This window comes from Boleophthalmus pectinirostris, unplaced genomic scaffold (assembly GCF_026225935.1).
Source record: "Boleophthalmus pectinirostris isolate CB_2022bp ecotype Guang Dong unplaced genomic scaffold, ASM2622593v1 HiC_scaffold_23, whole genome shotgun sequence".
In the NCBI taxonomy this organism is placed as follows: domain Eukaryota; kingdom Metazoa; phylum Chordata; class Actinopteri; order Gobiiformes; family Gobiidae; genus Boleophthalmus; species Boleophthalmus pectinirostris.
In genome coordinates this window covers 32,803,931-32,830,874 of record NW_026571207.1, presented here as the reverse complement: position 1 = coordinate 32,830,874, position 26,944 = coordinate 32,803,931, and the positions used below count along the sequence as shown (strand labels likewise).

At 41.0% G+C, this 26,944-nt stretch overlaps 1 protein-coding gene across 1 annotated transcript in view; it reads right to left on the bottom strand.

Moving 5' to 3' along the window:
* Positions 1-6,683, bottom strand: part of glra1 (glycine receptor, alpha 1) — a 279,246-nt gene extending 272,563 nt beyond the window's left edge. The window contains 2 exon segments of the mRNA XM_020920567.2: positions 5,898-6,089; positions 6,562-6,683. Coding sequence (XP_020776226.2) covers positions 5,898-6,089; positions 6,562-6,683 — 314 coding nt within the window.
* Positions 6,684-26,944: the final 20,261 nt, after the last annotated feature.

The following is a 26,944-nucleotide window of genomic DNA, read 5'->3' as shown; positions in this document are numbered from 1 at the left end:
ACAGTAATAGTTCACACCAAAATCTTGCCAAGGTATTTTAAAAGCTAAAAAGTGTCCCGTCTACGCCATCGGCCTCTCCGACCTCCACCATCACTCACGCGCACTCCACTTTCACACTACGCAATGCGGGCCAAGTGTCTTGCCTAAGAACACAAGGACAGCTTTTGCGACCGGCGTCCCACTGTGGTACATGATTTTCCCCAGCGGCCTCCCGTCCAAGTCCTCAGCAGCTCAGCAGGCCCCGGCCCCGCTGAGCTTCTGATCTGCAGCTCATCCAGGAGGCGTCTTCAGATCTGGTCCAGGTGGGACGCAGACGTGGGACCATACAGAAATTCGGTGTCACGATATTCACGGCCAAAATAATTACGACTAACGTTAATATCACAATAATTATTAAAGGTGCTGACAATTTAAAATGTTATGGATATGAAAAAGTATCAGTTTAACTTTTACCTAATTGTACACAGCAAAAAGTGGAGTGTTAAAATTGACTCTCACAGAATCAACTTTAACATTTTACAATCTGTTCTAGAGTTAATTTAACATTTTTTGGAAATGTTAATTAAGTAACACTGGACCAAAGTTCCTGTTTAACCCCGAAATGTTGTGAGAGTAAACAGATAACACTTTGTACAGTTATTCTGATTTAGCGAAACAACACACAGAAGTGTTTTAATTTATTTTTACTTTATTTTGGTTAATTTAAGACGAAATTAACTGGTAATAATTAACTGGTTCAAACTGGTCTTCTCTCGCAAGAGTTTGAAGTGGTGAATGGGAGGAGCTAAATTAACACTAAGAGAAGTTGAATTAACACTAAGGGATGTTGGATTAACACTAAGGGAAGTTGAATTAACACTAAGGGATGTTGGATTAACACTAGAGGAAGTTGAATTAACACTAAGGGATGTTGGATTAACACTAGAGGAAGTTGAATTGACACTAAGGGAAGTTGAATTAACACTAAGGGATGTTGGATTAACACTAAGGGATGTTGAATTAACACTAGAGGAAGTTGAATTAACACTAAGGGAAGTTGAATTAACACTAGAGGAAGTTGAATTAACACTAAGGGATGTTGGATTAACACTAAGGGATGTTTAATTAACACTAGAGGAAGTTGAATTAACACTAAGGGATGTTGGATTAACACTAGAGGAAGTTGAATTAACCTCTACCACATCAAGCCTGACAAATAACCCCAACTCAAACCCCCATTTAACTTTCAAATTGTTCAAATAACATATTTGGTGTTAAAAAACAACTCTGAAATATTTTACCCTAAAATGTTAAGCCTCCAGTTTTTGCTGTGTACTTTGTAGGAATGGGACAAGATCTCGTGAGACAAAATTGCTGCGAGATTGTGCATGCATGACAAAAATGATCTTGTGAGATTTTTATTTTTTTTTTTCCATGTGTTTATACATTTGGATTGGACAAAAAAGGGTCCCACGTTGGTAAGTTACATTTATTTATTTATAACATGACAATAAAAGAAACACTAGATAAAAAGTAGGTGCCAGAAGAGCCAAAAAACGCAATAGGGCTTAATATTAAACCTCCACCTTATGATTACATTAAACATTTTACATTATCATTGTGCATAAAAATATGTATATATAGAAAAATGACATTTAAACACCATGGATTAAATTCTTTTGATTCAAACATGGATTAAAACACAATGAAACATCCACAATTGAAAGATTATCAAACATTAACATGAAATATCAAACATTTCCTCAAACTCTTTTTAAACGACGCCTCTGATCTGCCGTCACTAACCAGATGTGAAAACTGCCTCTGTATCGTCGCAAAACTGAGCTCCTTGATGTGACAAATTTTGGAACATGAAAATTATGAATTTGACGAGTTTTGTATCTATGAATCTCTGCATTGGTTTTAAAATAAAATGTGAAATGTTCGGGGATCGTACAGTTCCAAAAAGCTGCAGTAGGATGGAAACAAAAATATGAAATCTAATAAATAAAAAATGATGAGGCCAAAATTGGAAACCGAATCATGAAATATATAAATTAGGAATTTCGTTAAAATCTCATTTTGTCTCGTTGTGGAGCCAATCTCGTTTCTCGTTTCATCTTGTGGAAATTGTGTCTCGTCCCATCCTTAAAACGTAGTTATAAGTGAAAACAACCACGCTCTAAGCTTTTTTTCTGCACATTCTGGTCATAAAATGGTGATTATCTTTGTTGGTGATTATATAAAATGTCCCACGAACGATTATTGTCTACCCTTTTTATCACGTTAAATTCTACTCCTGGAAGCTCATCTCCGTCTGCAGTGGTTTTCATTTCATCCAGTTACTCACAGCTACATTTTCAAACGGAGTAGGGAGGAAGAACCGGCGATGTTTTAACCAACTGTACAGATTTTTGAAGAAATATAACTCACCAACACCTTTGCCCAAGCTGAAAATACACGGACAGAAAATCTCCCGAGATCGTTTTCCTCTTGTGTGCACTTTTATCTCATGAGATCTTGCTCTGTTAAGTCATACTTGGTCGACTAAAGACTCTCGAAATGATTATTATCTCACAAATAATCCAAAATGCAAAAACAAGGACGAGGGGATCAGTACTAAATATTGACTTAAAGGTGCACTGTGTAACTTTTCTTTTCTGGAGGAGCGCCCGTCAAATGCTTTTCTCCGTAGAAATGTTGTTGCTTTGTCTGGAATGTTTCACAATATGGTATTAAACCTTTCTTTTTTTCATGGAGAGTAGGGATGGGCATGATTAGCCGATTAATCGATAATTGATCATTAAGAAGTTCATCGATTACGTTCATTTTAATCGACAAACCGAATGTAGGTTGCTGTGTGTAGTGTGACCAAACAGGTCTGTTCATGTGTCTCTGCACTCAGAAGGAGCGAGACACAAACAGTCGGTCAGTCTGCAACATGCTGAAGCACAAATGTGTATTTAACGATGATTTGTACAAGAAATTCCAGGCTTTCCGTTGCGTTCGGGACAAGTGTGAGTCCATGTGCACAGTGAACAAAGCAGCACATATGTTTCAGTGTCCAGTGGGAAAAAGTTTTTCCAGGTGAGAGTCGCTCAATGTCGATGACGAGTCCCCACCTCCCTCCCCCCGTACGGTGTCCTGGTTTTGACAAAAGCAAATCTGGTCACACTAACCTGTATTCCACTGAGTCGTGTCGCATCAGAGCACAAGAGCTGTTGTTTTTTTCTTCGCTTAATTTATGCAAATTACCCATGTGGTTTTAAGTTTTGTTTCTGTGAGAGTTGCATCTGCATTAAACACATTCTAATGTCAAATGGGCTGATGTGGCTCTAGAGTGGTTACGGTTTATATGTCATAAAGTTGAATTTATTTATGCAGATTAGTAGTGCAGATAGTAATAATAATGATGATAAATTTTAATATTAAAAAACGTTAATGATTAATCAATAATCGATCGTTAATTCTCCCGACGATCGATTAAGAACATTTTATCGAATGCCCATCCCTAATGGAGACCAAACCAGACCAAGTTACAGGTCAGATCTGTGGAGAGGCGACCCCGCTCACAGTCAAAATGTCTGTTTTTCTAGGTATTTTTGAGTTATAAAACCACCTGTAATTGAATAAATGTAAAGTAGAGCTGTTTAATGTCACACTGTGGAACATTCCAAGCAAGCAGGTGACAGACCAGAGAAGTTACAGAATGCACTTTTAACAAAACTGACTGAGGTACTGGAAAGCATCAACTCTCATGTAAAAAATATTCATACTTATTATTTCTCAATTTTGTGTTTGTTTTCTGATACTTGTCTAGTCCAGTTTGGAAATTCAATGATGAAATTTTAGTTTATCTGCACATCAACATTTTTTTAAGAGTAGTGCAAGATCGAAGGTGTATAGTTTAAAAACATAGTGGAGCACTTCTTGTATTACCGCATGGTTTTCTGTTTGAGAAATGAGTCCAGCCTAAATATGCAGGAATCCGTGTATTACTCGCTCATTTGTGTTTCAAAATAAAATCAAAAATAAGAAAATGAAAAAAACAACTCTAATCTGTGTATCATTCTTTCTTCCGTTTTTCAAAATAAAACCAAACATAAGTTTCAGTTTCAGTTCAAAATTTCAGTTTTGGATTTTGTGCTTAAATGAATATTGTAAAAAAAAAAAAAGAAAGGATAAGGGCCGTTTCCCATTTCATCCAATTTTGACCCTTAAGCAAGTTGAATAAACCGTAATTGAACCTTTACTAGAATTTGTGTATCATTTGTTCATTCGTTTTTCAATATAAACCAAAAATAAGAAGAAAAAATATATATATATATTTTTTCTTCATTATTTGTCTCCAAAACCAAAATGAAAAAACAAATAACGATAATTTTTTTCAGTTTTCAATTTTGTGTTTAAATGAATAATGGAAAAAAACTGAACCAGGAATAAACCATTTTTAGTCGTGGTCTGATCCCAGTCTCAGTCCTAGTCTCAGTCCCGGTCTGGTCCCAGTCTCAGTCCTAGTCTCAGTCCCGGTCTGGGTCCAATCTCAGTCCTGGTTTCAGTCCCAGTCTGGTCCCGGTCTCAGTCCCGGGCTGGTCCGGGTCTGGCCCCGGCCTCAGTCCTGGTCTCAGTCTTGGTCCTGTTCCCAGACTCAATCCCGGTCTGGTCCCAATCTAAGTCCTGGTCTCAGTCCCGATCTGGTTCTGGTCTGGTCCCAGACCTGTTTTAGTCCTGGTTCAGTCCGTATGCGGCGCAAAAGTCCAACATCGCAGTTTAAGTCACGGAAACAGGAAACGCTTATCTGTTTTTTGTTTTAGTTTTTTGTTTAGTTTTTTCCATTATTCATTTAAACAACTGAAAAAAACTAATATTTATCCATTTTTTTCATTTCGGTTTTGGAGACAACTAATGAAGAAAACCTTTTTTTTTTTTTTTTTTTTTTTTTTTTTCTTATTTTTGGTTTTATTTTGAAAAACAAATGAATGAACGGATGTGCAGGTTTGTGTGTTAAACGTGTGTGAATGAAACAAAACACAACTCCAGGTCTGTTTGTGATGAGGAAACTACATTAGAACACAGATGAGGAAAAAGCGTCATACGGGCCCTTTAACCCGGACACTGTAAACAAAACCAGTCGATTATTTTGTAATCTAAACAACCCGTATAATATGAGTCTCACGCGCGGCACGCACACGTCACATCACTTCACTTGTTGACTCTATTGAGCGGCTGCACTTGAATGAGCACGCGCCCTCCCTCACGTTAAGCCTCGAGCGTGTTGTCTGTGACGGCGCGTGCCTGTTGACTCTCTCACGCGCTCCGTCCCGCCGCTAGGGGTCGCGGCTCACCCCCCCGATCCGTCCCTCCCCGCGCGACATGACGCTCCCGTGCGCCTTTCCCCTTTTCCCTTCGCCCGGCGCGTGCCAACTCACCACCGCTGCGTCCTGGCATCTTTACGCACAACGTGAGCCAACAAACCGCTAGCGAAAACTGTGACCGAACTGCACTTGCATTCGCTGTGCGTTTCCGCGCAGCTATGGCTCCGTCCCCAAAGTAATAAAAATGCAAATTCCGCTTTGCCCGCATCCACACACCGTGAAGACTGCAAAATGGCAATCTACCAGAGTGCAAAAGACTTGAAATTAAAATTATAATTTGAAAAGATCATAATTTACATCATATTGGCAAGTTTTGATTTAATTTTGTTACTCGGACCAGATTAATTGACTTAATTGGCTGTGCGTAATTTGTAGCTTTGGGTTTGTAAAGTGCAGATCGTAATCAGAAATAAACACAAACACACATCATCTTGATAAGAATACGTGAATGAGTTTCGTAACCAAAAAATACGTAAAAATATTGTCATTTTTACGCAGGTGGATGTTATGTTTTGTCTGTTTCATGCGTGCTTTGGTTTTTACCTGAAAAACAGCACTGTCTCCCACACGTACAGCCCCAGCACGTTAAGTCGGCGCAGTTTGGACAGCTTCATTTTGGCTCGGTTCTGGAGAGGGTCGGATCCGGAGACACGCTCGGGGGGCAAAGATACTCCTAGAGGGGGGGACTTGGGCGCTTGGTTACGACCTCCAAGGTGATTCGACAATGTCCCGCTGCTGTTCGCGAACTGAAGCCGTTCTCATGACCTCGGCGCCGGCCACCGCTTCTTGTCCCGTGGCGTAGCACCTCCACAGCGAATCGGAAATCAATGCCCCGACAGCGATGGAGGGTGATTCAGGACCAAGGACAGCGACAAAACCCCACTCCGGCGCTTTCGAGTCGGGACGAAATGACCAGAAAACAGCTCAATTATCGTAGTCACAGCGGCGCTCCAAGTCTAACTGTACGTGGTCCGAATTGGAAAAAGAGAAAATCAAAATTGTATATTCCTTCACAAGATGGAAATACTCATGCTTTGGTGTACATCTGTGCGTAAAAATCCAAGAATCCACGTAGGTCTATAGCGTGCTGGCTCGGTCCACGCTCTCTTGGGTATTCTCAATTCAATCTCTGGCTCCAGACCAACCGCCAGTGCGCCGTTCTGGGTGTCCGGCTCAACGAGGGAGGTCTGTGGGTAGAGAGACGAGCCTTGGCCCCTGTGCTCCTTCCTCCGTGCTTCCCGCGGTAGTCAGCTCCTGCTCGCTCGTCTCTCCCCGGGGTTCGTACTTGGAGTAAGCGTAGTCGCAGCAGCACGTCTCGGCTATACCCATTGTCTGGAGATCGGTCAAGTTGGAGAGGCGCCGGTGTTTTCCTCCATCGCAGTCAAAAAAAGCACAAAATCCCTCCCCGTAAAGTGCACAAACCAGTCTATTCCATGACACGGGAGAGGCTAGAGGGACATTACGGGGTGCGCGCACGTTCCGATATGCGCGTGCACGTGCGGAGTGGCCGGTCACAGCTTCGGGAGACCGTACAGTACAACACACTGGCTTTGCTTGCTGCAGTAATTTAGCAAACTCCAAAAACGCAAAGAGAGCCGGGTAGACACGCCCCCCCGCGCGCAGCCATTGGTCCGAGCTGAGGGAAGCTCGTCTGTGATTGGTCAGAGCTGCTGTCCGTCGCATTCCGACACATTCATCCCTCAGAGGAAATCTCCGGGGGACAGAAGTTATTGGCGAGTTCAAAGCGACCTTTGGAGGAGAGGAAGAGGCGAGCAAGAGGAGATCGGAACATTTTTAGAGTCAAGACAATATTTTTATTACATTTTAGGAACTAACTGAATTTAAGCCGCACCTGATGCTCTAATTGTAAAAAAAAAAAAAAAAAAAAGCCATCACTCTTTTGAATCAATAAAAAATCAGTGTTGGGGAGTAACAGATTACATGTACCAAAGTTACGTAATCAGAGTACTCATTATGAGTAACTGTATTCAGTTACAGTTACTGTTTAAATCAGTGGTAATTGGATTACAGTTACTTTGTTGAAATAATTTTTTTTTTTTTTGGTAATTCCACTCATTGACGGACACTAAACCACATCTAAAACCAGGTCTAAAAGCAGGTCTAAACCAGAACTAAACCAGGTCTAAACTGTGTCTCAAACAGGATTTAACAGGACTCAATCCTGCTGTGTGGACCTTGTCTCCTCTTCTTCTATCAATACTATTTTTAATTTGGTTAAGTAAAGTCTGGGCTTTTTATTTTCTTTTAGCAGACAAAACATCTTATGTGAAGATTTTCTTGTCTTTGCTTCTCTACAGCAAATCAAGTAATCCAAAGTATTCAGATTACATTACTCACCTTAAGTAACTTAATGGAGTCTGTTACAAACTACATTTTGGGGTATGTAATCTGTAATCTGTAGGGGAATACATTTTGAAAGTAACCTTCCCAACACTGTAAATAATAAATCTGCTTTAAACTTGTTTCTACATTTCCACAGTATTTCCTAATAGTTTTGATAAAATAGAGAATATTACCACTGAAATACATGTCTACTTTTTTTTGCTTGTCATTTTGAAAACACAAAATTGATTCAAACATGTCTGTAATCACTGGGTATATGCACAGGAACCAAATTTGGACACAAATCTGTAGGAATAAATCAAATCAGGCAACAAATGAAGAATATAGCATTAATATACTGGAACACTTTCAAAACACATCAGCTATTGATGTGAAGAAAAAAAATATGGGCAAGGCAATGTCTCAGGAACAAAATGATGCCACCTCTTTTAATGGAAATAAAATGTTCAGCCTACACAGAGCTTAGTTTTATAGAAACCCTGAACATCAAAGTGAAATAATGCTGTGGCAGGCTGGGCCATTTTGCCACAATTTTATTTCTGCACCTCAAAGTGCAAAGTCTTAATGTCTTGTGTGGCCCCCATGTGCTTGTGTGTATGTTTGACAATGTCGTGGCGTGCTCCTAATGAGACGGTGGATGGTGTCTTGTGAGATCTGTGTGAGGGCATCGCTGAGCTCCTGTAGAGTCTGAGGGGAAACCTGGTGACGTCTAATGTCCCAGAGGTCTTCTATCTGTGTGCCTCCCCAGACCATCACTGACCCACCACCAGACCACTCATGCTGAACCATGTTGCAGGCAGCAGAGTGTTCTCCTCATCTTCTCCAGACTCCTTCATGTCTGTCACAGGTGCTCAGGGTCAATCTGCTCTCATCTGTGAAAAGCACAGAGCACCACTTCTGGTGTTATCTAGCAAATCCCAGTGGAGCTCCACGGTGCTGCACGATGAGCTCAGAGCCCACTACTTGTGGCCTTTGACACTGGCAGCCGCGCTTCCGTCAGTCTGCCCCAGGGCAACTGTGACAACAATACTAGTTTACCACCACCGGGTGAGGAGAGACTGAGTAATGCTCTGTAAAGCGTCTTTGTGACATACGTCACATACGTCTGTGAAAAAGCACTATATAAACTGAGCTATATAAATACAAACGGACTTACTTACAGGACGTGGCGCCCTCAGGCCGCCCTCATGAAGTCTGTTTGTGATTGTTTGGGCACAGACCTTCACACTAGTGTCCTGCTGGAGGTCATTCTGTAGGACAGTGCTCAGCCTGTTCCTCCTGCACAAAGGAGCAGATATTGGTCCTTCTGATGGGCTGAGGACCTTCTGCAGCCCTGTCCAGCTCTTCTAGAGTAACTGCCTGTCCCCTGAAATCTCCTCCATGTTCTAGAGATCTCTTTACAACAGCACGTCTGGATGTGCCATGCTGGAGAAGTTGGAAAATCTGAGCAGCTTCTGTGGGGTTCAGGGATGTGCTCATACTCCCAGTAGTGATAATCACTGTAGTCAAAGCAGCACGAGTGGAAAACCAACCAAAAACACCCAGAGGGAGAAATGACCCCCACATGTAAAACCAGTCCTGTTCTCACGAGTGCACCTGCTGTTCATTAAAAGAGGGGTCATCCTTTTGTTCCTGAGACATTGCCCTGTCCAGATTTGTCCAGATATTTTTTTTCATACTGAAATCTGATGTGTTTTCAAAGTGTTGCTTTCATTGTTTTGAGCAGTGTATATAATATAAGCGTGTGGGCCTCATTCTTAACTAATGGTCCAACAATTGTGGATTTTCCCTTTGGATATTTCTTCCAAATACCTAAATATCTTTCCTGTTGTTTTTTGCAGGCCTAAAATTGTGACTTTCTAGAATATTGTGAATGTAACCTACTGATATTTTGCAGCTGATGTCGCCAACATTCCCTGGGTTGTGAAGATGAACAGATGCTCTGTCTGAAAATGTGCTGCTCAAATTAGACTTTAATCTGATCTGTTAAACATGCAGGACCACGAACGCTCGGACTGATTACAAAACCTAAAACCTCATCAGGGTGCATTTTCTAACGTGTGCTTTGTGTCACCGTGGTAACTCCTGAACATTGTGCCATAAACATACATGCAGACCCCAACGGCATCAGTATCAAAGCATTTTGTGATTGAAAAACCTAAAACGTGAAGCATGTATTTTGACGATTTAACCTCACGCTCCATCAGTGACAGACCCAAGATGGCGGTGTGTGAGTTGTGAGTTGTGAGTGTGCTGTTTGTGCTCATGGATAAAAGATGGAGAAGAATGAGGAAGTCATGTTTTGCTAAAAGACCTCAGGCACATTTCAGACATTTATGTAAACACACAAGGTTTAGAGTGAGCCGTGTGCAGAGTGAGAACCTGAGCAAGCACACAACACCAACATGGAGGGTTCAAGGCTTTTAATATCCACAGTTATCTTTAATTTAGAAGGAAGGTGTAGTAAAGGTAGAAGAGAGAACGGGCCCATGTTTGGTCTAGTGGAGCGTCTGTCACCTGCTGGTCTGAGATGTTACTGCTTTGCCTGGAATGTTCCACAGTATGGCATTAAAAGCTCTCATGCATTTTGTTTTAATAGTGGAAAATACTATTAGCTTCATTGTCTACATAGAGATAGTGGAACCTACGGAAGCCGAGAGGGGTCACAACAAAAGCAAACACCTCAACAAATACAAATGCGACAACACAACAAAAAGCCACAACGCACCAAAAAAAGCCACAACGCAAATGACCGTGGCACTCTATTTTCCGACGGACCGATCGAGTGAAGTGAAGAACTACAACGTGAAATGAATAATGATAAAACAATAAATTACTTTTACTTACGTTTCCAACTTCTCCATTCCTTTACTTTTCACGTTGTAGTTCTTCTCTCTCGCGGTCACTTCCGTTGTGGCTTTTTGTTGTGTTGTCGCATTTGTATTTGTTGCGGCCATTTGCGTTTGTTGTGACCCCTCTCGGCTTCCGTACATTAGTACTTATTCGAGTCGTTTTCTTTGTGGATACAGTGTTCGTTCACACTAATCCGATTGAAAACGGCTCCAGAGACGGAATGATCTGGTGCCGCCAGCTCCCACGAATTCATTTGAGCACAGATCTGATTCGGCACCGTGTGGACGCCTGAAACGCTGATACGCTGATGTAGGCCTATGCACCGCGAAGTAATTCACCGCCAAAACGCTAAGAGGCTAGAATATATGTCCATTCATATATACGGTCTATGTGTACGACCTGCAGACGTATAATCTCTGAAAAGTTTCACATGAACCATCTCCAACCCGACAGAAACACAGAACAGACTCACCATCAGCAGAACACCCCTCTGTCACAGAAAGAACACTCATATTCCACTGAGTTGTGTCCTTTAGTCCGACAGAAGTTCAACCGCATCAGCGCATAATAATGAGCTGTTTTTTGAGCTCTTAGTTTATGAAAATTAGCCATGCGGTTTAAGTTTTATTTCTGTAAAATGTAAATGAATGTGCAAAGCTGTGTGGATAGAGAAGGCTTTAGGACACAGAAACCACGTGTCTGGACGCAGATCTTTTCCAATACGGTGATTCGGTGATTTGTTTCAGTGTAAACGTAGTCATAGAAACAGTGCTGTTGTGTTAAATCTCTAAAGCGATTGATATTTGCTCATTTTTCTCAGGGTTCTTCTTGCCTGGGAAATCCAGAATGGTCTCTCTGTGCCTCCGAAATATCAGTCTGATCTCACTTCCTCTGTGCCTTGAACCCAGACCAAACATAATCGTCCAATCAGATTCATTTTTTTTCAGTGACAAATGTGAAACGAAGAAGCTCATTGGTCACCTGTAACGCCACTTCACTTTCTCAGCCTAAAGTGACCCAAACCAGACTTTTTGGCCCCTGTGCTCCAATATCTGATCTTTTAATGCTCCTAAAACTGATACATATCTGATCTTTTGACACGCGACTTCAGTTTGAACGGCCAGGTCGCATTCATCCAAAATACACATCAAAATAATACAGTAACAAGCACCTATTGTCAATACAGCCCAACGCCAGGCCGCCGAGGACGTGTTTTCTCTCGTGAGAGTGATACAAGTAGGTGATCACAAATATACACAAGCGTTCTTCTTGTCATGTGAAAATTGTGTCTGAACTCCATGTGAGTGAAGCAGCAAAGTATGTGTCAATCCCACCACTCTTGGCTCAACAGATGTTGCTGTCACTGCCCCACAAAACGTCATGGCCAAAAACCTCGTCCTTCTCCTTCTCAATCTCCTTAAAACAAATAACAAAACAAATGTTCTGGCTCTGCTACAACAGCAGCTTTAAAATCTCCAGGTGCTCAATTGCTGCGTCTATGTTTAGGCGACTTCTGTAAACACTGAGCACGCTCACTGAGTGTGACGTCATCGTGTTCTCCAGTGCAGTGCTCATGCAAGACACTTTTGGGGTGTTTAAAGTTCACACTGGAGATCACATACAAGTCGCATTTATTTGGAAATGTGAATGACCTCCAAAAAAATCTAATTTCACAAAAAAATCTGAACTGAGCTTTAAGCCCTGCAATCTGAACAAAGCCTAAGACATGTAATTAGGTTCTTTTTCCGACCTAGAGTTTTGTTTTCATACCTGACAGTTTCGACTGCTCACTAGCGTCTTCCTCAGAGTGGTCAGGTGATGTTGCTGTGACGTGTCTGGTCAGCTCATTTATACAGGCTTTGGCGGTGTCTTCCTGCCTCCACCGGTAGGAGTTGAACTGCAGTTCAACTTCCTCAGGACAGTATCCCAGGTGTGTGAGAGTAAAAAAGCCCCCTCATCCCGGTTTATTGTCCCGTGGGCATATTTCTGTATTTCAATTGCCTCTTTAATCCAGCGGCGATGTTTGTTTTCCTCTGTCCCAATGATGTTTGCTCCATCCCAGTCCATAATGTGGTTCTCTCTTTTACAATGAGCTGACCAGACACGTCACAGCAACATCACATGACCACTCTGAGGAAGACCACTAATGAGCAGTTGAAACTGTCAGGTATGAAACAAAACTCTACGTCTGAAAAAAGAACCTAATAACATAAAATATTCGGAAGACCAGATGAATCTCAATGGACTAAAGCCTAAGACACTTTAAAACACTGCACATTTGACAGCACACAACACTTTAAACATATTTGCACATATTAAAAAAGACATTGCACATAATTGGTTTTAAAAATGTATTTATTGTCTTTCCTTTTACCACTTTTAATCCTGAGGCATTGGCATGAACTGACAGCAGCTGGTCCCTGGAGGAAAAAGAGACATTATTAATTAACCAGTTACCTTTTAAATTGAGTAGTGCAATAGATATACTGCAATATATCTGTTCTGAAATGTTTGAAGTGTGTGTGTGTGTGTGTGTGTGTGTGTGTGTGTAGTGTATTTTATTGTGTTTTAGTGAATGGTTTGCTTTGTACGTATACTTCCTTTTTCTTCTATCCAAGTCTTTAAAAAGTCCCCAGGAAATGAGCTCCTCTTTTTAAGGTTCCAGGCTGGACCAAGTGTATTATATTGGGCAGAGGTATTGGATGGGTGTTTTATTGGTTTATAGGTTTTAAAGTTTACTTGGTGTGTGGTTTTAGAGTTTTTATGTGTATAGTTGGGGTTTTATTAGTTCTTTGGTTTTAGGTTTGTTTTATGGAGTGTTAAGGCAATATTTTAAGTTAATGTTCATTTTTACCATCTCTGTTTGAGCTGAAAAAAGTAAAACTGTGGAGCACATCTTCACCTTTTTGTCTGTGTTTTGAAACTCTCACTGAGCCCCTCTCACACTCATCCTACACCACATCACCCATTATTTTGAATAAAATCATCTCTCACCTCAGAGTTTCTGCAAGTTCTGTGATTTTTTTGTGATATACAATTTGTGATATTTTTTTAGATACACACCATGGTTGTCCCTGATGCCCCCAACTGGCTAACCCACCTGTCAATCACGCCCATCTGAACTCTGGGAGATTTACAGGTGAACACACTCACATCACACCAGTACTGGGCCGTCATGGCCTGCAAGGCCTTCTCTGCTGGCCTAATGTTGGCCTAACTGATGTTAATTATATTATAATTATTAAATAATTCCAAATGGTCTGTCCGTTTCCTTTCAGAACTTTTCCGATGCTTGTGCTGCTTCCACACATGTATTTTCATATTAAAGCATTTGACCAATCACATTTCAGTCGTCACTTGTTCCGAGGCAGAGTTAAAGTCAAAGATGTGTCTCTGAGGCTTTCACAGTCCGTTCTGCAGGAAGTCCAACACAAAATAAATGCTCACGAAACTGTTGCTTCAGCCAATCAGATGTTGAGTTGGTGTCACCAGGACCTTTAGCAGCGAACGACGTCACCGGATTCAGACCCACGGACAGTTAGGGAGAGAACCAGCCAAAACAGCAAACTGCATATGTAGCAGAACCAGGACCAAACCAAGTCTAAACCAGCACTAAACCAGGTCTACATCAAGACTAAACCAGGACTAATTTGAGAGAGAGTGAGAAAGCGAGACAGAACCCCCGAAACAGTGGAGCAGGGTCTCTGCAAAGCACGATCGAGCGACAGCTGCACTGAGCCTTGTGTGGCGCGGTGGAGCCCCGGCCCTGGCGCGGCCGTTTCATCTGCGGTCACCCGAAAGTCTACGTGGGCGCACCTTCGGGCCAGTCCCGACAAACAGTCCTGGTTTAGTTCTGGTTTAGTACCCCAGCGCTCCTCACTTCTTCTCCATGCACCACGCACCCTCCTCTCTTCATTTCTCCACACGGAATCTCCACGGCTCTTTATATTGTGTTTCTGTAGAATAAGACCATAAAACAGTTATTGAGGAATGGATTGTTTCAGACGGAGCACAACTGAAGGCCTATGTGTGAAATGCATGCTTGGCCACTGCTTCATACAAACACAGTGTTCATAGCACCACAAACTACACACAGCACATGATAACCTGAGAAAAAAATGAATCCAGACACTGCAGAAAAAGTAAAGTAAAGTAAAGTAAGTCGCACTAGGAAAAGTTGAGTTAAAAATTGAAAAAGATTAACTGTTCATGCTCACGTCACAAACAAGTAAGATGTTTGGAAAGTGATACGTGGTAATAAGTCTGACAATGAAAAATGAAAAATTTGAAAATGTCCCAGTTTTCTTCATCTCCATGTCACTGTCGCGTTCCGTGATGTTCGGCAAATCAACAATTACAACCAGACCTCAGTTTTCATCATTTCTCCACTGACACACAACTCCAGGTGCACTAGGTACATGTGACACATTAGAAGAGACGAGGTGCCAAATTCCAGATGATTCCAAACAGCACATACGTATGAAGACTTCATTTTACCACTGATCACATTTACTTGGTTTGATCACAGTCGGTCGACGAGCCCAGTGTCAGGAACTACATGAGAACTATAATGGAAGTTGTCATCGTGGGAGCATATGTTCCCTCAGCCTGATGTTTTTTTTTTTTTAATGCAGCCCTATGTTCCGTCATTTCCTTCAGCATCAATTTGCATCAGATTTTATCCCAATTTCTCCCAATTTGGTCAATTACACCCAACTTTTTCTCCAGCAGCAGTTGAATACAGATGTAATGTGGTTGAAATAACTCTGAATCATCCCTTTAAATGTTTTATAACAATAAAAATGACTTGACTTAGAGTTTCATTTTGAGAAAAATCTTAGAACTGAGGGAACACAGAGCTGTGGGAACATAGAGGAACATACCCCGTCATTCTTCCTGGTTTGTGACGTAAGCATGAATAGAGCCTTTTCTAACTGTACATAAGGTAAAGACACAATGTTGATCATGATTCTAACTAAGATTTGGATCCATGTTTTTTTTTTCAAGATCTCTACCTGTTTCACTGATTGAAACACCTGTAGCAAACCACATTTTGGTTTTACCTTCTTCCTATCCCCGTACAGTGTTGGGAAGGTGACTTTTAAAATGTATTCAGATTACAGATTACAGATTACATACCCCAAAATGTAGTTTGTAACGGAATCCATGAAATTACTTAAAGCGAGTAACACAATCTGAATACTTTGGATTACTTGATATTGTCATGTTTTTTTAAAAACTACATGAATGTACCAACCACATCCTGAACATTCATGTTTGTTCTCTTTAAATTGGCCCTGGTTTAGACCTGGTTTAGTCCTGGTTTAGACCTGGTTTAGTCCTGGTTTAGACCTGGTTTAGTCCTGGTTTATTCCTGGTTTAGACCTGGTTTAGTCCTGGTTTAGACCTGGTTTAGTCCTAGTTTTAGTCCTGGTTTAGCCCAAAATGTGAAAACAGGAAAATACCGCTGTGTAGTCTATTTATTTCAACAAAGTAACTGTAATCCAATTACCACTCACTGAAACAGTAACTGTAACTGAATACAGTTACTCATAATTTGTACTCTGATTACATAACTCCAGTACATGTAATCTGTTACTCCCCAACACTGTCCCCGTATGGCTATCCGTATGGTACCTTTAGTCCGTATGGTGACTTATAAAGAGCTAAAATTGTACACAAAAGTCTTGTGGAAAATCAATTTTAAAAATTCACCCCAAATGTTATAGACTTAAAAACCTCCTCCACAAACGAGTAAACTGTGCACACATAAACACGGCAGCATTCATATTGCAGATTACACACACATTCCTCCTCACTTCAAGGTGCATTGTGTAACTTTTCTGGTGGAGACTCTGTTAAAAGCTTTTCTCCGTGGAGATGCTATTACTTTGTCTGAAATGTTTCACAATATTGTATTAAACCTTTGTATTTTCATGGGGACCAAACCAGACAAACTTACAGGTCATATCTGTGGAGAGACAATCCTGCTCAAAGTCAGAATGTTTTTTGAGGTGTTTTTGTTTGTAAAACCACCTGTGATTGAATAAATGTAAGGCAGAGCAGTTTATAACATGTTTCATATAACTGTGCAACTTTCCAACCATAAAAGAGAGAAACAAGAGGCAGATTTCCCTGTGGATTACTTTGTACTTTTCCATGAAATATCCAAAAGGTAAACTCACAAATGTTGAACTTGGTATTTTCAATTTGTGACTAAACCCAAGAACTCACTGTATTGCAATATATTTTTGCATTTTAACATTTTGTATATGATACCTGGAAATATGTTTTATATAACCACATATAACTTTCCAACCATAAAAGAGAGAAACTGACTGTATTTTCTGGACTATAAGTTGCTCTGGAGTATAAGTTGCATCAGCCAAAAAATGTGCAATGAAGAAGAAAAAACATATATAAGTTGCACTGAACTATAAGTCGCACTTTTTGGGGAAATGTATTTTGTAAAATCAGAGACCAGGAGCCGACATTTCATCTTGAAAGGCAAGTTACAGTAATAACAACAGAACGGAGAACAACAGGCTGAATAGCCGTCTACTATGTTAATGTAACTTATTAACAGTTCTTCAGATAATTATAGCATAAACAACAGAACATAAGTTTACCAAATTCTCCATCTCACTCCAAATCACTAAATCCACTGAATTCTTCATCCTCTGTGTCACTTCTGCCCGACCTCCAGAGATAAACCATAGATCCATGATGTAAACAGAGCGCCGCTTCCTCTTCTTCCTCTTCTTCCTCTTCGTCAGACTCAGCATCAGTTCCAGTTAGAATTATTCCGGCATTTCTGAATCCCGACAGGATGGTTTCGATTGTCATTGAAGTTCAGGCTGTTGCTGGATGAATATCCAGTGACTTCCAGGAAAGTTGCATGGTGCATCCCCTGGGTTCCCGTGAAGATGTTTTTCTCCATCCCCGCTTTTTCCGCCAGTCAATCACAAGTATCTCACTCACTCCAAACTTTCTTTCTGCTGCTCGATTTCCGTTTTCGGCTGAATATTTCACTATTTGCAGCGGGACAGCGACTATTTCCACAGGAGACATGTGCAGTAGAGTGCAAAGTGACAGTGGTACAGGAGTAATAGTACGAGCCTAGAGCGCCCTCTCGTGGCTGTCAGTGTCAAAATTTTAATCTATAAGTCGCACCAGAGTATAAGTGGCAGGAAACACCCAAACCATGAAAAAAAGTGCAACTTATAGTGTGAAAAATATGGTACTTTTTTCCCTTGAAAATCTGAGAGTTGCGGCTTTCCGAGGATATTAACCTGACCTGGCACACGCACACGCACACTGATGTTGGGAAGACAAATGTCCATTAGGAACTTTGTTGTCTGCCAAACATAATGCTCTCCGTCCATTTTGATTGGGCCAAACTTTGCCAAAGAGTGTAGTGAGTCAAAATGGTCGACTGCTCTGAGCGCCTGTGTTTGTAACAATTGAAAAAGACACTCTAAGTGCAGTTACTTTTCAAAGAAACAGCAAATTACACATCTTGGTCTGCGTGATTGCACATGCTTTGCTATTTTTATTGAAAGGTTTATTTCAGTCCAAATGTCCAAATCCAAATGTAATAAACCCCATGGAAATGCAGGAAGTGATGTGGCTCTGTGTCCTGGACCTGACACGACCTGTTTCCATGACTGACACCAGGAAAGTCATCCGGCCATTGCACTTTTTGTTTTGTTTTTAGGCAATAATAATTTTTTGTTTACTTACACACTTGATATTTTAAACTTTTGTTAACCACTTTTTATGTCCAAAAAGTTGTTTATACATGTTTGCTGTGTGTTTTGTATGAAAGAGTGTGAATTTTATTTTCTGTTTGTTTTTGTTGTTGTTGTTTTTTTAATTTGTATTTCTGATCCTGTAGCTACGGAAGCCGAGAGGGGTCACAACAAACGCAAACGCCGCAACAAATACAAATGCGACAACACAACAAAAAGCCACAACAAACCAAAAAAAGCCACAACGGAAGTGACCGCGGGACTCTATTTTCCGACAGACCGATCAAGCGGCAAGTGAAGAAGAAGAACTACAACGTGAAACGAATAATGATAAAACAATAAATTACTTTTACTTATGTTTCCAACTCCTTCGTTCCTTTACTTTTCATGTTGTAGTTCTTCTTCACTTGCAGCTTGATCGGTCCGTCGGAAAATAGAGTCCCGTGGTCACTTCCATTGTGGCTTTTTTCGGTGTGTTGTGGCTTTTTTTTTTTCTTTGTTGTGGCGTTTGTGTTTGTTGTGACCCCTCTCGGCTTCTGTATGTAGCTTTTATTACAGCCATATGATACAACTACAGCATGCAGATTGTGAAATAACAGGTTGTACTGGTAAAAAAGGATGTATAACACTTCATTAGGGGTAAAATGGGGAGTTTTAATAGAAAAATTAAGAAAAAAATCCAGGCGAAGAGAAATGTACTAAAACTGCCCATAGGTCTGGAAGAGTGTCATACTGTGGAAATATATTTACCCAGTGTTGGGGAGTAACAGATTACATGTACCAGAGTGACGTAATCAGAGTACAAATTATGAGTAACTGTATTCAGTTACAGTTACTGTTTCAATGAGAGGTAATTGGATTACAGTTACTTTGTTGAAATAAATGGATTACACTGTTTTCACATTTTGGGCTGAATCCCCCCCTTTTTTTTTTTTTTTTTTTTGGGTAATTCCACTCATTGCCGGACATTAAACCAGGTCTAAAACCAGGACTAAACTAGGTCTAAACTAGGACTAAAACTGGACTAAACCAGGACTAAAACAAGGTCTAAACCAGGTCTAAACTAGGACTAAACCAGGACTAAAACCAGGATTGAAAACAGGTCTAAACTATGTCTCAAACAGGATTTAACAGGACTAAATCCTGCTGTGTGGACGTGTCTCCTCGTCTTCTATCAATAATATTTTGAATTTGGTTGAGTAAAGTCTGGGCTTTTTATTTTCTTTTAGCAGATAAAACATCTTATGTGACGATTTCCTCGTCTTTGCTTCTCTAGCAAATCAAGTAATCCAAAGTATTCAGATTACGTTACTCATCTTAAGTACCTTAATGGATTACGTTAAAAGCTACATTTTGGGGGGTGTGTAATCTGTAATCTGCAGGTGAATACATTTTAAAAGTCACCTTCCCAACACTATCTTTACCTTATGTGCGCTGTGCTAAACTCATTCGCATTGTCGCAGCTTTTTGTCCCTCCTCTGCCACCGTCCTCAGGTCAACTGTCCTCACAAACACACTAAGCCAATCAGAGTCACTTAAAGCTCCGAGCCGTAATGGCCGCCGCGCCGTGTGAAGGCTGAAATATTCATTATGAACACGTTCCATCTGATTTTCCACTCCACTTTGAGTTTAGACACAAGCCTCGTCTGATGTGGGGCCAGTGCATGGCTCCAGGTGCTGTGGAGGCAGATTAGTCTTAGCAGTAAATGTGTGTCAATGAGATGGGGGCAGATCAAATGTCTCTGGTTAATGTGCAGATGCTGCGCTGCTGCGGCTCGATACAAACACAGATGGACCTCGTCTCTCAGGCTCGATGCTCACTTTTCTAGTTTACTTCTACTTTGAGCCCGGTTTAGACCTGGTTTAGTCTCATGATTTAGTCCTTGGTTTAATCTTGGTTTAGTGTTCTGGTGTAGTCCTGATGTAGTCCTGGTTTAGTCCTGATGTAGTCTTGGTTTAGTCCTGGTTTAGTATCAGTTTAATATTGGTTAGTTCTGGTTTAGTCCTGATGTAGTTCTGGTTTAGTCCCGATTTAGTCCTGATATAGTCCTGGTTTATTCCGTGTTTAGTCCTGGTTTAGTTCTATCTTAATTCTAGTTTGGTCCTGGTTTGGTCCTGGTTTAGTCCCAGTTGTGATGAGTCTGAACACACTTTATATAAATGATCAGGTTCCACATTTTACAATTTTCCTTCCAGATATATCAGGATCTATACTTTTCCATCAAATGTATTAGTTAAAGATGCACTATGTAACTTTTCTGGTGAGTGCCATCACCTACTGGAGATGTTATTGCTTTGCCAGGAATGTTTGACAGTGTTACACATGTGTATTGTATTTGTATTTGTAATGTACAGCAGAGAAATCTCTGAATCACAGACTGATGTTAATTATATTATTATAAAATGTTTCCAAATGGTCTGTCCGTTTCCTTTCAGAGTTTTTCCGATGCTTGTGCTGCTTCCACACATGTATTTTCATATTAAAACATCTGACCAATCACATTTCAGTCGTCACTTGTTGCTAGGCAGAGTCAAAGTCAAAGAAGTGTCCCTGAGGCCTTCACAGTCCTTTCTGCAGGAACTCCAACACAAAATAAATGTCCATGAAACTGTTGCTTCAGCCAATCAGATTTTGAGTTGGTGTCACCAGGGCCTTTAGCAGCGAATGATGTCACTGGATTCAGACCCACGGACAGTCAGAGAGAGAACCAGCCAAAACAGCAAACTGCATATGTAGCGGAACAAGGACTAAACCAAGTCTAAACCAGGACTGAAACAGAACTAAACCAGGACTAATCTTGGACTTGACAGAGAGCGAGGGTGTCCGCAAAGCACGATCAGGCAACAGCTGCACTGAGCCCCGTGTGGTGTGGAGCCCCGGCCCCGGCGCGGTCCTTTTGTCTGCGGTCACCCAACAGTCTACATGGGCGCACCTTCGGGACAGTCCCGACAAACAGTCCTGGTTTAGTCCTGGTTTAGTTCTGGCTTAGTCCTGGTTTAGTCCTGGTTTAGTATCCCAGCGCTCCTCACTTCTTCTCCGTGCACCGCACACCCCCCTCTCCTCATTTCTCCGTGCACGGATATCTCCACAGCTCTTTATACTGTGTTTCTGTAGAATAAGATGCTTTTATAACCATAAAACAGTTATTGAGGAGTGGATTGTTCCAGACGGAGCACAACTGAAGGACTAGGTGTGAAATGCACGGTGCGCCACAGCTATGGAGATATTTAAGTTCAATGCTCCTAGTGGAACATTTCCACATAAGCATTAACATTTCCATGTAGATAAGCAGGGAGCAGACCTTTCAGGTTTGGTGTATCAAACCTGTATGACACACAAGAGTGAAGAATGAAGCTCTCATAATGTTTGACCTGATCCGAGAACAGAAAGACCAGGGCTGTGATTGAGCAGCCCTGGTCTTTCAGTTTCAAAGGCCCACAGTGCGTCCTGAGGCCCTCATCAGATCATGGACTAAAGCACATGGCCTTTACATACCGAGTATTTATGTCCTAGGGTCCGTGACACACAGAGTCACTGTGAGACTGTGAGGCCATGATCTCATCAGGTCTGAGGCCTCGTCTCAGTGCAGATAAAATGTAAAGCAACTATTAAAGGGACAGTCCGGAATTTTAGACATAGGACCTCATTTCTTCGTGAGCCAGAGTGTTGGAGACGTGTGGAGACACTTTTCTATTATTACTCCAGACTGTCCCTGTGAATGTCTGTGTTGATAGAATCATGTTTGAAATAAAACTAACATTGCATCGCATGAATCGTCACATGTTGAGGGACTATTTTCTCAGCAGCAGCAGAATTTGACTTTGCCGGTAAAATAGGTGCTCGGTGATATCAGTCCGCCGCTGCCGAGCTTTCTATCAGGAAGTACAACTCACTGCTGCTGCTGCTCACACATAAATCCTTCAAATACAAGGTTGGTTTTACTTCTAAAATTATTCTATCAACACAGACATTTACATGGACAGTCTGGTGTAATAATAGATTTTCTTCGGGTGTTTTGTGGAGTGGGTAAGACTGTTTTTAGTGGCAGGATAACTATGACCATTGACATGCACTAGTCTAGCACCAGTGACCTCTGCAAATACAAGGACTGGATGGAATATTTTAAAAAAGTGTCTCCACACGTCTCCAACACTCTGGCTCACGAGGAAATGAGGCCCTATGTCCAAAATTCCGGACTGTCCTTTAAAAAGTCAAAATGAGACCAACATGTGCTGTCTACATTAAATAATAGAACATTTTATTCTCAGCAAAACAGGAAGTGCACCATTAGCATGCTAATGTTTGACCTCTGCTTATACACTCATCATAGTGAAGAATAATGGATGCTTGTGGTGCATTAGTGAGTTATACATTTGGACTTCCTCACTTTAAAACAGGGGTGTCAAACTCATTTTGGTCTGGGGGCCATATCCTACTTTGATCCCCAAGGGACCGGATCAGAAAACTCATGGCATATAAACCCCAAAAACAGCAATAAGTTCAAATATTTGTGCAGAGAAACACAAATCTATTACAGAAATCTTTTTTTAAATTGATGAACTCTTTCTTTTACAAAATATTATAATATTATGAACAACCTGAAACTTTAAGAAAAATGCAATTTCAACACAATGTTTAACATTAACTTGTATGTAAATAGGAATAAGTCAATTTTTCTTGTAAAATCCTGCACTCGGCTCCACTTTTCTCATTTTGGACATTTTTTCTGATGAGGGTGTCACGGTCAACAGTCAAAACGATCGTCCTTTAAGAGCGTTTGGAAAGAGACAAGTCTTTATTTGTGCTGCTCTGGTGGGAGGGGCCACGTACAGAGACGCTGGAGACGCTGCTGTGCTCAGCACCGCAGAAAATAAACTATATTTTAATAGAAAATATAATAAAAATATTTTAGCAGAAAATCAGCTGAGGGCCACATTAAAGGTCTTGGAGGGCCGGCTCTGGCCCCTGGGCCATATGTTTGACACCCCTGTTTAAAAAGATGATCAGCACCATGACGTGTTTATAAGCAATTGTCACAACTTTCAGAGAAAAGAACTGAGTTTTGCTGTTACTGTAGTATTAGCAACAACTAGCATACTAACACTGTGCTTCCTGATTTACAAAGCTCAAAATGCTCTGTTCCACCTTGTGATGTCATGAAGCTGTAGTTTTCACGCTAACAGCTCCTTTTACCTTTAGTTCAGTAGAGACTGGCATTTCCAGAGCAATTCTGAAATGATCCAGTTGATTCTAGTGAAGGTGTGTGGAGTTTAAAAACACAGTGGAGCACTTCCTGATTCACCATGACATCACAAGTTGGAACAGAATATTTTAGACTTAAACTTAGACTTAATTGATCCACATGGAAAAAGATTTGGACACAGTAGCTCACACATCACATTATATTACAAAAACAGTGAAAAATATAAAAATGGTAATAACATTTCTAAATAAGTAGCAATAAAAAAATATCAAGTGCAGTGGAATCAAATAAGACATAATGATATAAATGTGTTAAACGTGTGTAAATGAAACAAAACACAGCTCCAGGTCTGTTTGTGACGAGGAAACGACATCAGAACAGAGCTCAGAAAATAATGGAATATGTGCCCCATGAGTCCAGAGTCTTTAAACGTGACTTGACAGAAGCGTTTTGTGTCCGAGTGTCCTTAAACGTGACATGATGTATCCTGACTCAGACTGATTCACTGACAGAGCCTAAAATCACAGTGAGCTCACACGACACACACACACACACACACACAGAGGTTACTGTAAGTGTGGACAGGACAGTCATACAGAGCTGTGTGACCCGTGCTCCTTTAATATGACACGTGTCTGTTTAAAAATACCTTTTACACTCATTTCTTATATAACAGACAAACTCGGGCCTATTGTGTGTTCAACAATGTCTTTTTCTAATGAAAGTGCAGCGGGCTAAAGAAAAAGACCCACCTCCCTCTCCCCACATGCTTCACCCAAAAGGTTTAGGGACTATGTTATTTGACCTGAACGGTGCCTGGACCTTCTACACATCCTCAGAATCTACAGAATTAACTTGGATGTGGCAGATTCTTCAATTCTAAAGTTTTGGAGTGAATCAGTAAAGGTGCAGCTATGAGTATCCACCTTGTCCTGCTCCTGCTGTCGTGATTGGCCCGATCCGCCGGCGGAAAGGAGGTTGGACCAATCACAGCGCGGTATTGTGGATGAGGTGAAGTGCCCCAATGAAATAAAATAAGACACTTAGGCCAATCAGCTGGAAGTATTCATCAACACTTTATCACCATTTCTTGATCCTTTCAGCAAGATCCCAGGTTAATAAATGTGTACAACTTGAATACGCCTGAATAAATACTGAATAGACAAATTTAATTTCATACTTGCCAAGTGATTTATTTGAATAAAAATGAATTCCACTTTAATAAGACGATGTAAACACTTAATTCCTAATAAAAATGAGTAAAGTGGGTGGTTTATTCAGATTTTAAAGTTGAATTAATTTCTTCCTTGATCACGTAAACGTTTATTCTTCTTAAAAATAATTCCGGTCGTTCAGCACATGCTCGTTGTGTTGCATCTGACGTGATCCAGATGATCTGGCTCCTCCAGTCTTGGCTTCGGACTTTCCTCCACGTCTCTTTGGATTTGTGAGCGGGATGTGGGAGTGGGCTGAGGTAGAGCAGCCTCACACTCAGTTTGTCTTCTTCCTCCTTCTCCATCGCTCTTCCCTTCTCCTCTTCAGCCGACAGACGTGAAGCGTGATGAGAGAATTCTCCAACTGCTGCACAATTATCATCGGAACCACTGTGAAAAAGTCTGGATCATGTTTGTGTTTGTGGAGTAAGGACAAACTGAGATGACAGAAAAGCCGGCAGCAGCTGAAGTGTGTGTTTTCTTCTGGTCGACGTAAACGTTCGTGTCCCTGTTCAATCAGAACCTTCCCCGCCCCCAGACATTGAGCAGAATTAAATAAAGATGATTTAATGTGTTTTTCATGTAAACTTCAATTTGGAATGATTATTTTCATGTAAACTCAAAGGAGAATGTTTTAATTCCAAACTATTTAATTCAAAACACTTACTGAGAATTAAAAAAACATCATGTAAACATGGCCATTGAGTGCATATACATGCACATCACTATCCCAGTTATTAGTCATATCCCGGTTCTGTCAGTATTCAGGATACTGCGTTTACATGCGCGCTGAGAAACCGGGACACTCATATCCCTGTGTACATGATCAAGTGGAGTATCCCGGTTTCTTGACATAATCTTACAAATGCACAAGCGCAAAAATTAACTTAAATCAATTTATTAAACCAGGAAAAATACAAACCGTCAGCTCCTTTAGCAGAGGAAGCTCGGAAGGTTTAGTGGTAAGGAGCTATGAGATATCCCACAATCCACTGCACAGATTAGAACCAACAGATTCTTCATTAAAATCTTCTGCATTAATAAATTCAACTTTACAACATATAAACCATAACCACTATAAATCCACATCAGTCATTTGATCAGATAATTTACATAAACTGTTAGCGATGATAAAATCAGCTCGCTCCTTGGTTTCTTTCGGACTAAAGGCCACGACTCAGTGGATTATGTGTGTTCTTTTTGTGACAGAGGAGGTGCTGATGACGGTGAGTCTGTTCTGTGTGGATATCGTACAGGAGATAGTTCATGTTTTAGCTTTTCAGTGATCATATGTGTGCAGATTGTACGAGTGCAGATTTAGCACAGCTTTTATTTGACATTTGACATTTTATTTGACATTATTTGTCATTTCATTCATGTATGGTCACTTTATTTGATGTTGGTCACTTTATTTGTGTTGGTCACTTTATTTATGTTGGTCACTTTATTTATGTCACTACTGTTGAGGTGAAAAGAGTGGAAAGAAGTTTGTCTTTTGGACACGTGCACACTCAACTTATGTAGCAGTAACTGGGATACTGCGTGTACATGCCACAGTATTCCGGTTACTATCAGAATATACCAGCTACAGTATCCCGGTTTGTAATAACTGCATGCAAACTGCGTTTACATGCACCATGAAGAAACCGGGATACTCATGTGCATGTAAACACACTCATTGTGGAACATTCAAGGCAAAGCAATCAAATCTCCATGGAGACGAGCAGGTGTAGGTTTGTAAACTCATACGAATCCAGTCACGCCTCGAGCTGCTTCACACTTCCACCTGGATCAGTTATAGTTGTTGAGGAGTTATTGTTGGGGTCAGTTCAGTGAGGGTAAAGTCAAACGTACTTCAAAATTTAAGACCGAAACATTCACGTACCTAAAAACAACAGCTTTTAAACGGTCCAAAGTCTGCGAAATGGCAGCTGTAGCACCCTCCCCTCACCTGTGGCTCGGCTTCACTGGCGTCTCACCCAAATATCCATCTTGGTGTAATGGTGACTGCGAGTAAAAACAGAGAACAGAGCGAGAATCGATAGAAGCGCAGTTTGGCGATGAGAGGAGTCTGAGGAGTATTTATCTGATGTTAGAAAGGTCACATGTCCACTCAGGCACAGCCGCTCAGCACTGGAGGAAACGCCCGGCTTTACGCATCCTTAGAGAGATATATCACATACACGAGATGAGAGAGATACACG